Source organism: Pongo pygmaeus, chromosome 1 (assembly GCF_028885625.2).
Source record: "Pongo pygmaeus isolate AG05252 chromosome 1, NHGRI_mPonPyg2-v2.0_pri, whole genome shotgun sequence".
NCBI classification, from domain to species: domain Eukaryota; kingdom Metazoa; phylum Chordata; class Mammalia; order Primates; family Hominidae; genus Pongo; species Pongo pygmaeus.
In genome coordinates, this window is record NC_072373.2 from 98,057,686 (window position 1) to 98,068,792 (window position 11,107).

General features: G+C 47.4%; 1 protein-coding gene across 1 annotated transcript; it reads left to right on the forward strand.

Annotated features, from left to right (window-relative positions):
* Positions 1 to 506: 506 nt before the first annotated feature.
* On the forward strand, positions 507 to 10,104 carry FLG2 (filaggrin 2). Its single transcript, XM_063661050.1, has 4 exons — positions 507 to 549; positions 1,609 to 1,768; positions 2,700 to 9,604; positions 9,693 to 10,104. The coding sequence occupies exons 2-4, from the start codon at positions 1,631 to 1,633 to the stop codon at positions 10,102 to 10,104; spliced, it is 7,455 nt and encodes a 2,484-aa protein (XP_063517120.1). The 5' UTR covers positions 507 to 549; positions 1,609 to 1,630.
* The last annotated feature ends 1,003 nt before the right edge of the window (positions 10,105 to 11,107 follow it).

Here is an 11,107-nt window from a genome sequence, read left to right on the forward strand (position 1 = left end):
ACAATTATATACAACTATGTACCCATAATTAAAAGTGCAGATTTTTTAAAGATTGAGATGGTTTGTTTAAAGTGTTTAGCACATAGTAAATTCTCAATAAATGTCATTTTTTATTATTACAAAAAAGACATGAATTAGGTGAACCTAGTGGCTCAGGTTCGTTTTCAATTAAATAAACATTTATTGTGCACCTTCCAAGTATCTTACACTCTGCTACTTTCTGTGGGTACTAGATAAGAGAAATGTATAACGTGAGTCCTCTAAAACAAAGTCTGTGCTTTTCACATGTATATGACCCTGAAAAAATGGTATCTTGCAACCATGTCCTCATACTGGAAGGTGGGGCTGGTACTAGCCTTTCTGCAATCATCTGTAGATAACAATGTGAAGGAGGAAGGTAAATATGTAGGGGTGGAGTTAGGTTTGATGGAAAATGAATCACCTCATTCACTATAATCACTATAAGCTATATAAGGGTCATTATCCCAATCCATCATCACCCTGCAAGCTGCATCAGGCTTTATCCTACTTGTTCCTTTGGTGAACCAGGTGAGAGAAAATTCATCCAGCTACATTTATGAATATTTGGTGTTGTCCATAGTAGAAGTCTAGGGATATAAGCTAAGGCAGAGTTCATGTATATTTTGCCTTTCTTTTCTTTTTTGTTTCTTTCTTTCATTTTCTTTTCTTTTTGTTTGCTTATTTGTTTGGTTAGTTTAGTTTATTCTGGGGCCTTTTTGTAATAAGTTCATTTTTATGGAGAAGAATAATGCAAGTAAAAGTTCACCTTCCTCTAGGCCAATCCACAGTCTGTTCCCAGTCTTTTTCCATGCCCTCTCTTCTGGGCTGTCCAGCTCAAACTGGGAGGCAGCTGGGTCTCCTAGCTGCAGAGTCCCTTCCTTATTCAGTGTTGGTTCCCAGAGCTCCAAGATCTAATTAGCCACTAGTTAAACTGCTGCCTGCATTGCTGAGCTCTTCTTCTTGATTAATTAAAGAGAACGGTGTTTGGTCAAGAGTTTGATATTAAGAGAGTTCCTAAGCTCTACTGAGCTCTACTGTCTCATGCCTATGAAACACCAAGCTATTTTGAGCCCCTTTGCCCATTTTTAATTTGCTGAAGGCCTTAAGGGTCCAGTTTAGCTTCTGGTGCCCAGAGGATAAACAGATGTGCATGGTGGAAGGTCTGTCACTTTTGACTCAAGAAAAGCAGTGAAACTAGAAAGAGAGATTGAGGCAATGGTGTCTGGCTGGTTCTGGAAACTTTGGAAGCCTTAGAACAACACCCAGAATGCCAACACACTCAAAGTGTAGAGATACTATGTAGAGACTACACTTACCCATGACAGGAAATACAGAGACCTGAGGTCTATTCTCAGTTGAACCAGTAACATGCCAAGACTTGATCATAGAAAAGTAACTCAAAGTTAACAAAGTTAATTTTCATTGTGTTCAACAGTGTTGTATCATCCCTGGCCCATTCTTACGTTTTGAGATTTAAAAGAAACAAGAGGTTTAAAAAATCATGCTGGTTATTATTAAAACGAAAATTGCTGATAAATTAAAAGGGGAGAATATGAATAATAGGGTTCTTTGTTTTTCTGTGTCCAGGTTCACTTAAACTTGCAAAAAGATGACCGACCTCTTGAGAAGTGTCGTCACCGTAATTGATGTTTTCTACAAATACACCAAGCAAGATGGGGAGTGTGGCACACTGAGCAAGGATGAACTAAAGGAACTTCTGGAGAAAGAGTTTCATCCAATTCTGAAGGTGAGAGCCATGTGCCAGAACTGAAGGCTGCTGGAGTCCTGTACATGCTCTGTTGTATGACCCAGATCGGCTAAAAAGTGCACAGCCGCAGTGAACTCTAAGCAAACTCTATGAGCGGTATTTTGGGGATGCCAGAAAGTCTGTTAAAGCAGCATATATTTTAAAGAAAGTGAATGTTTCGTCCTCACTTTTCCACCTATGCACTCCTACCTTATAAACTCTCAGACTTTCTCATACACCCAGGCTTTTCCTTAGAAAAAGCAGAAAATAAATTTATGCTAGGACACGAATTAATAAATTATCTTATCAAATGGAAAAAAAAAGTATAGAAAGGGAAATCATCTACATGGGGAGTTGACAAAATAGCCATGATTAAGAATCAAAAATAAAATACAGGGGCGTGGTTGCACGCCCCTGTAGTCCCAGCTACTCGGGAGGCTGAGGCAGGAGAATGGCGTGAACCTGGGAGGCGGAGCTTGCAGTGAGCAGAGATCGCGCCACTGCACTCCAGCCTGGGCTACAGAGCGAGACTCTATCTCAAAAAAAAAAAAAAGACTCAGTTATTAACCTCAAAATAATAGATGATAAATTCCAACATGGAATATATTAACATGTAATAGTTACAATTTATGTAAAACTTAGAAATACCAGTTACTGAACTTAGTTTATTCCACTCCTTCCTGTAGGCCTTACCTAGGCACTTAATCCTTTAGCTTAAATCCTTGAAGTGTCTTCTTCTGAGGATCCCAGTAGTCTTTATTTTCTATTAACCCTTAACATTTACTGGGTTCTATTAACCTAAAGTAATCCTTTATTGGACTAAAACTACATCATGTCAAACATCCATAATTTCACAGCACTATTTGAATGTGTTGGTTGAGTATGCAAGTTAGGCTGACCAGGTCTCCTCTGTTGTGTCACTCATATACAGAACCCAGATGATCCAGACACAGTGGATGTCATCATGCATATGCTGGATCGAGATCATGACAGAAGATTGGACTTTACTGAGTTTCTTTTGATGATATTCAAGCTGACTATGGCCTGCAACAAGGTCCTCAGCAAAGAATACTGCAAAGCTTCAGGGTCAAAGAAGCATAGGCGTGGTCACCGACACCAAGAAGAAGAAAGCGAAACAGAAGAGAATGAAGAGGATACACCAGGATATAAATCAGGTTACAGACATTCAAGTTGGAGTGAGGGAGAGGAGCATGGATATAGTTCTGGGCACTCAAGGGGAACTGTGAAACGTAGACATGGGTCCAACTCCAGGAGGCTAGGAAGACAAGGTAATTTATCCAGCTCTGGGAACAAAGAGGGATCTCAGAAAAGATACCACAGGTCCAGCTCTGGTCACTCATGGAGTAGTGGCAAAGAGAGACATGGTTTCAGCTCTGGAGAACTGAGAGAAAGAATAAACAAGTCACACATTAGCCCTTCTAGGGAATCTGGGGAAGAGTATGAATCTGGATCTGGATCAAAGAGTTGGGAAAGGAAAGGTCATGGTGGTCTGTCATGTGGATTGGAGACTAGTGGGCATGAATCAAACTCTACTCAGTCAAGAATTAGAGGACAAAAGCTTGGGTCTAGCTGCTCAGGTTCAGGAGATAGTGGGAGGCGAAGTCATGCATGTGGTTATAGCAATTCAAGTGGGTGTGGAAGGTCACAAAATGCTTCAAGTTCTTGTCAGTCACATAGATTTGGAGGGCAAGGAAATCAATTTAGCTATAATCAGTCAGGCTGTCAGTCAGGAATTAATGGAGGACAAGGCCATGGCTGTGTCTCAGGAGGTCAGCCCTCTGGATGTGGTCAACCTGAGTCTAACTCCTGCAGTGAGTCCTATAGTCAGACAGGATATGGAGCTAGAGAAAATGGTCAACCACAGAACTGTGGAGGACAATGGAGAACAGGCTCAAGTCAGTCCTCTTGTTGTGGACAATATGGGTCTGGAGGTAGCCAGTCTTGTAGTAATGGTCAACATGAATATGGTTCTTGTGGCCACTTTTCAAACTCTTCTAGTTCAAATGAATTTTCCAAATGTGGTCAATATGGGTCTGGTTCAGGTCAGTCTACTAGCTTTGAACAACGTGGAACAGGCTTGAGTCAGTCTTCTGGGTTCGAACAACATGTATCTGGCTCAGGTCAAACTTGTGGCCAGCATGAGTCTACATCAAGTCAATCCTTGGGTTATGACCAGCATGGGTCTAGCTCAGGTAAGACATCTGGCTTTGGACAACATGGGTCTGGCTCAGGTCAGTCCTCTGGCTTTGGACAATGTGAATTAGGCTCAGGTCAGTCCTCTGGCTTTGGACAGCATGGGTCTGTCTCAGGACAATCTTCTGGTTTTGGACAGCATGGGTCTGTCTCAGGACAATCCTCTGGTTTTGGACAACATGAGTCTAGATCACGTCAGTCTAGCTATGGCCAACACAGTTCTGGCTCAAGTCAGTCATCTGGCTATGGCCAACATGGGTCTAGACAGACATCTGGCTTTGGACAACATGGGCCAGGCTCAAGTCAATCCACTGGCTTTGGCCAATATGGATCAGGCTCAGGTCAGTCCTCTGGCTTTGGACAACATGCGTCTGGCTCAGGACAATCCTCTGGTTTTGGACAACATGAGTCTAGATCAGGTCATTCTAGCTATGGCCAACATGGTTTTGGCTCAAGTCAATCATCTGGCTGTGGTCAACATGGGTTGAGTTCAGGACAGACATCTGGATTTGGACAACATGAGTTAAGCTCAGGTCAGTCTTCCAGCTTTGGCCAACATGGATCAGGCTCAGGTCAGTCCTCTGGCTTTGGACAACATGGCTCTGGCTCAGGACAATCCTCTGGCTTTGGACAACATGAGTCTAGATCACGTCAGTCTAGCTATGGCCAACACAGTTCTGGTTCAAGTCAGTCATCTGGCTATGGCCAACATGCGTCTAGACAGACATCTGGCTTTGGACATGGGTCAGGCTCAAGTCAATCCACTGGCTTTGGCCGATATGGATCAGGCTCAGGTCAGTCCGCTGGCTTTGGACAACGTGTGTCTGGCTCAGGACAATCCTCTGGTTTTGGACAACATGAGTCTAGATCAGGTCATTCTGGCTATGGCCAACATGGTTTTGGCTCAAGTCAATCATCTGGCTGTGGTCAACATGGGTCAAGTTCAGGACAGACATCTGGATTTGGACAACACGAGTTAAGCTCAGGTCAGTCTTCCAGCTTTGGCCAACATGGATCAGGCTCAGGACAATTCTCTGGCTTTGGACAGCATGAGTCTAGATCAAGTCAGTCTAGTTATGGCCAACATGGTTCTGGCTCAATTCAGTCATCTGGCTATGGTCAACATAGGTCTAGTTCAGGACAGACAACTGGCTTTGGACAACACAGGTCAAGCTCAGGTCAATCCTCTGGCTTTGGCCAACATGGATCAAGCTCAGGTCAGTCCTCTGGCTTTGGACAACATGGGACTGGTTCAGGACAATCCTCTGGTTTTGGACAACATGAGTCTAGATCACATCAGTCTAGCTATGGCCAACATGGTTCTGGCTCAAGTCAATCATCTGGCTATGCTCAACATGGGTCAAATTCAGGACAGACATCTGGATTTGGACAACACAGGTCAGGCTCAGGTCAGTCCTCTGGCTTTGGCCAATATGGATTGGGCTCAGATCAGTCTTCTGGCTTTGGACAACATGGGTCAGGCACAGGAAAATCCTCTGGCTTTGCACAGCATGAGTACAGATCAGGTCAGACTAGCTATGGCCAACATGGTACTGGCTCCAGTCAATCATCTGGCTGTGGCCAACATGAGTCTGGCTCAGGTCCAACCACAGGTTTTGGACAGCATGTGTCTGGCTCAGACAATTTCTGTAGTTCTGGACAACATATATCTGACTCAGGTCAGTCCACTGGATTTGGCCAATATGGTTCAGGCTCAGGTAAATCAACTGGCTTGGGCGAGGGTGAATCTCAACAAGTAGAGTCAGGATCCACAGTTCATGGGAGACAGGAAACTACTCATGGTCAGATAATAAATACCACTAGACATAGCCAGTCTGGTCAAGGACAATCCACACAGACAGGGTCCAGGGTAACTAGAAGACGAAGATCTAGCCAAAGTGAGAACAGTGACAGTGAAGTGCACTCAAGGGTCTCACATAGACATTCAGAACACATTCACACACAAGCTGGATCTCACTACCCAAAGTCAGGATCCACAGTTCGCAGAAGACAAGGAACTACTCATGGACAGAGAGGAGATACCACTAGACATGGCCATTCTGGTCATGGACAGTCTACACAGACAGGTTCCAGAACATCTGGAAGAAAGATATTTAGCCACAGTGATGCCACTGACAGTGAAGTGTACTCAGGGGTCTCACATAGACCACACTCACAAGAACAAACTCACAGCCAAGCTGGATCTCAACATGGAGAGCCAGAATCCACAGTTCATGAGAGACATGAAACTACTTATGGACAGACAGGAGCGGCCACTGGACATGGCCACTCTGGTCATGGACAGTCCACACAGAGAGGGTCCAGGACAACTGGAAGAAGGGGATCTGGCCATAGTGAGTCCAGTGACAGTGAAGTGCACTCAGGGGGCTCACATAGACCACAATCACAAGAACAAATTCATGGCCAAGCCGGATCTCAACATGGAGAGTCAGGATCCACAGTTCACGGGAGACACAGAACTACTCATGGACAGACAGGAGATACCACTAGACATGCCCACTATCATCATGGAAAATCCACACAGAGAGGGTCCAGTACAACTGGAAGAAGGGGATCTGGCCACAGTGAGTCCAGTGACAGTGAAGTGCACTCAGGGGGCTCACACACACATTCAGGACACACTCACAGCCAAGGTGGATCTCAACATGGAGAGTCAGAATCCATAGTTCATGAGAGACACAGAATTACTCATGGACAGACAGGAGATACCACTAGACATTCCCACTCTGGTCATGAACAAACCACACAGACAGGGTCCAGGACAACTGGAAGACAGAGAACTAGCCACAGTGGGTCCACTGACACTGAAGTGCACTCAGAGGGCTCACACAGACCGCACTCACGAGAACACACTTATGGCCAAGCCAGATCTCAACATGGAGAGCCAGAATTCACAGTTCATGAGAGACACGGAACTACTCATGGACAGACAGGAGACACCACTAGACATTCCGACTCTGGTCATGGACAGTCAACACAGAGAGGGTCCAGGACAACTGGAAGACAGAGATCTAGCCACAGTGAGTCCAGTGACAGTGAAGTGCACTCAGGGGTCTCACACACACATACAGGACACACTTATGGTCAAGCTGGACCTCAACATGGACAGTCAGAATCCATAGTTCATGAGAGACATGGAACTACTCATGGACACACAGGAGATACCACTAGACATGCCCACTATCATCATGGACTAACCACACAGACAGGGTCCAGGACTACTGGAAGAAGGGGATCTGGCCACAGTGAGTACAGTGACAGTGAAGGGTACTCAGAAGTCTCACATACACATTCAGGACACACTCATGGCCAAGCCGGATCTCAACATGCAGAGTCAGAATCCACAGTTGATGAGAGACATGGAACTATACATGGACAGACAGGAGATACCACTAGACATGCCCACTCTAGTCATGGACAGTCCACACAGACAGGGTCCAGGACCACTGGAAGAAGGGCATCTGGCCACAGTGAGTACAGTGACAGTGAAGGGCACTCAGGGTTCTCACAAAGACCACACTCACGAGGACACACTCACGGCCAAGCTGGATCTCAACATGGAGAGTCAGAATCCATCGTTGATGAGAGACACAGGACTACTCATGGACAGACAGGAGATACCAGTGGACATTCTCAATCTGGTCATGGACAGGCCACGCAGTCAGGATCCAGTACAACTGGAAGAAGGAGATCTGGCCACAGTGAGTCCAGTGACAGTGAAGTGCACTCAGGCGGCTCACACACACATTCAGGACACACACACGGCCAAGCCGGATCTCAACATGGAGAGTCAAAATCCACAGTTCACGAGAGACACCAAACTACTCATGGACAGACAGGAGATACCACTGAACATGGCCACCCTAGTCATGGACAAACCACACAGACAGGGTCCAGGACAACTGGAAGAAGGGCATCTGGCCACAGTGAGTACAGTGACAGTGAAGGGCACTCAGGGGGCTCACACACACATTCAGGACACACTCACGGTCAAGCTGGATCTCACTATCCAGAGTCAGGATCCTCAGTTCATGAGAGACACGGAACTACTCATGGACAAACAGCAGATACCACTAGACATGGCCACTCTGGTCATGGACAGTCCACACAGAGAGGGTCTAGGACAACTGGAAGAAGGGGATCAGGCCACAGTGAGTCCAGTGACAGTGAAGTGTACTCAGGAGTCTCACACACACATTCAGGACACACTCACGGCCAAGCCGGATCTCAACATGGAGAGTCAGGATCCTCAGTCCACGGGAGACAGGGAACTATACATGGACAGACAGGAGATACCACTAGACATGCCCACTCTGGTCATGGACAGTCCACACATAGAGAGTCCAGGACAACTGGAAGAAGGGCATCTGGCCACAGTGAGTACAGTGACAGTGAAGTACACTCAGGGGTCTCACACACACATTCAGGACACACACACGGCCAATCCGGATCTCAACATGGAGAGTCAGAATCCACAGTTCACGAGAGACACCACACTACTCATGGAGAGATAGGAGATACCACTGAACATGGCCACTCTGGTCATGGACAAGTCACACAGACAGGGTCCAGGACAACAGGAAGACAGAGATCTAGGCACAGTGAGTCCAGTGACAGTGAAGTGCACTCAGGGGGCTCACACACACCACACTCACAAGAACACACTCATGGCCAAGCCGGATCTGAACATGGAGAGTCAGAGTCCACAGTTCACGAGAGACACCAAACTACTCATGGACAGAGAGCAGATACCACTGGACATGCCCACTCTGGTCATAGACAAGCCACACAGAGAGGGTCCAGGACAACTGGAAGAAGGGCATCTGGCCACAGTGAGTACAGTGACAGTAAAGTGCACTCAGGGGGCTCACACACACATTCAGGACACACTCATGGCCAAGCCGGATCCCAACATAGAGAGTCAGGATCCTCAGTTCATGAGAAACATGGAACTATACATGGACAGACAGGAGATACCACTAGACATGCCCACTCTGGTCATGGACAGTCCACACAGACAGGGTCCAGGACCACTGGAAGAAGAGCATCTGGCCACAGTGAGTACAGTGACAGTGAAGGGCACTCAGGGTTCTCACAAAGGCCACACTCACGAGGACACACTCACGGCCAAGCTGGATCTCAACATGGAGAGTCAGAATCCATCGTTGACGAGAGACACAGGACTACTCATGGACAGACAGGAGATACCAGTGGACATTCTCAATCTGGTCATGGACAGGCCACGCAGTCAGGATCCAGTACAACTGGAAGAAGGAGATCTGGCCACAGTGAGTCCAGTGACCGTGAAGTGCACTCAGGCGGCTCACACACACATTCAGGACACACACACGGCCAAGCCGGATCTCAACATGGAGAGTCAAAATCCACAGTTCACGAGAGACACCAAACTACTCATGGACAGACAGGAGATACCACTGAACATGGCCACCCTAGTCATGGACAAACCACACAGACAGGGTCCAGGACAACTGGAAGAAGGGCATCTGGCCACAGTGAGTACAGTGACAGTGAAGGGCACTCAGGGGACTCACACACACATTCAGGACACACTCACGGTCAAGCTGGATCTCACTATCCAGAGTCAGGATCCTCAGTTCATGAGAGACACGGAACTACTCATGGACAAACAGCAGATACCACTAGACATGGCCACTCTGGTCATGGACAGTCCACACAGAGAGGGTCTAGGACAACTGGAAGAAGGGGATCAGGCCACAGTGAATCCAGTGACAGTGAAGTGTACTCAGGAGTCTCACACACACATTCAGGACACACTCACGGCCAAGCCGGATCTCAACATGGAAAGTCAGGATCCTCAGTCCACGGGAGACAGGGAACTATACATGGACAGACAGGAGATACCACTAGACATGCCCACTCTGGTCATGGACAGTCCACACATAGAGAGTCCAGGACAACTGGAAGAAGGGCATCTGGCCACAGTGAGTACAGTGACAGTGAAGTACACTCAGGGGTCTCACACACACATTCAGGACACACACACGGCCAATCCGGATCTCAACATGGAGAGTCAGAATCCACAGTTCACGAGAGACACCACACTACTCATGGAGAGATAGGAGATACCACTGAACATGGCCACTCTGGTCATGGACAAGTCACACAGACAGGGTCCAGGACAACAGGAAGACAGAGATCTAGGCACAGTGAGTCCAGTGACAGTGAAGTGCACTCAGGGGGCTCACACACACCACACTCACAAGAACACACTCATGGCCAAGCCGGATCTGAACATGGAGAGTCAGAATCCACAGTTCACGAGAGACACCAAACTACTCATGGACAGACAGGGGATACCACTGGACATGCCCACTCTGGTCATGGACAAGCCACACAGACAGGGTCCAGGACAACTGGAAGAAGGGCATCTGGCCACAGTGAGTCCAATGACAGTGAAGGGCACTCAGGGGTCTCACACACACATTCAGGACACACTCATGGCCAAGCCGGATCCCAACATGGAGAGTCAGGATCCTCAGTTCGTGAAAGACACGGAACTATACATGGACAGACAGGAGATACCACTAGACATGCCCACTCTCGTCATGGACAGTCCACACAGACAGGGTCCAGGACCACTGGAAGAAGAGCATCTGGCCACAGTGAGTACAGTGACAGTGAAGGGCACTCAGGGTTCTCACAAAGACCACACTCACGAGGACACACTCACGGCCAAGCTGGATCTCAACATGGAGAGTCAGAATCCATCGTTGACGAGAGACACAGGACTATTCATAGACAGACAGGAGATACCAGTGGACATTCTCAATCTGGTCATGGACAGGCCACGCAGTCAGGATCCAGTACAACTGGAAGAAGGAGATCTGGCCACAGTGAGTCCAGTGACAGTGAAGTGCACTCAGGGGGCTCACACACACATTCAGGACACACACACGGCCAAGCCGGATCTCAACATGGAGAGTCAGAATCCACAGTTCACGAGAGACACCAAACTACTCATGGACAGACAGGAGATACCACTGAACATGGCCACCCTAGTCATGGACAAACCACACAGACAGGGTCCAGGACAACTGGAAGAAGGGCATCTGGCCAAAGTGA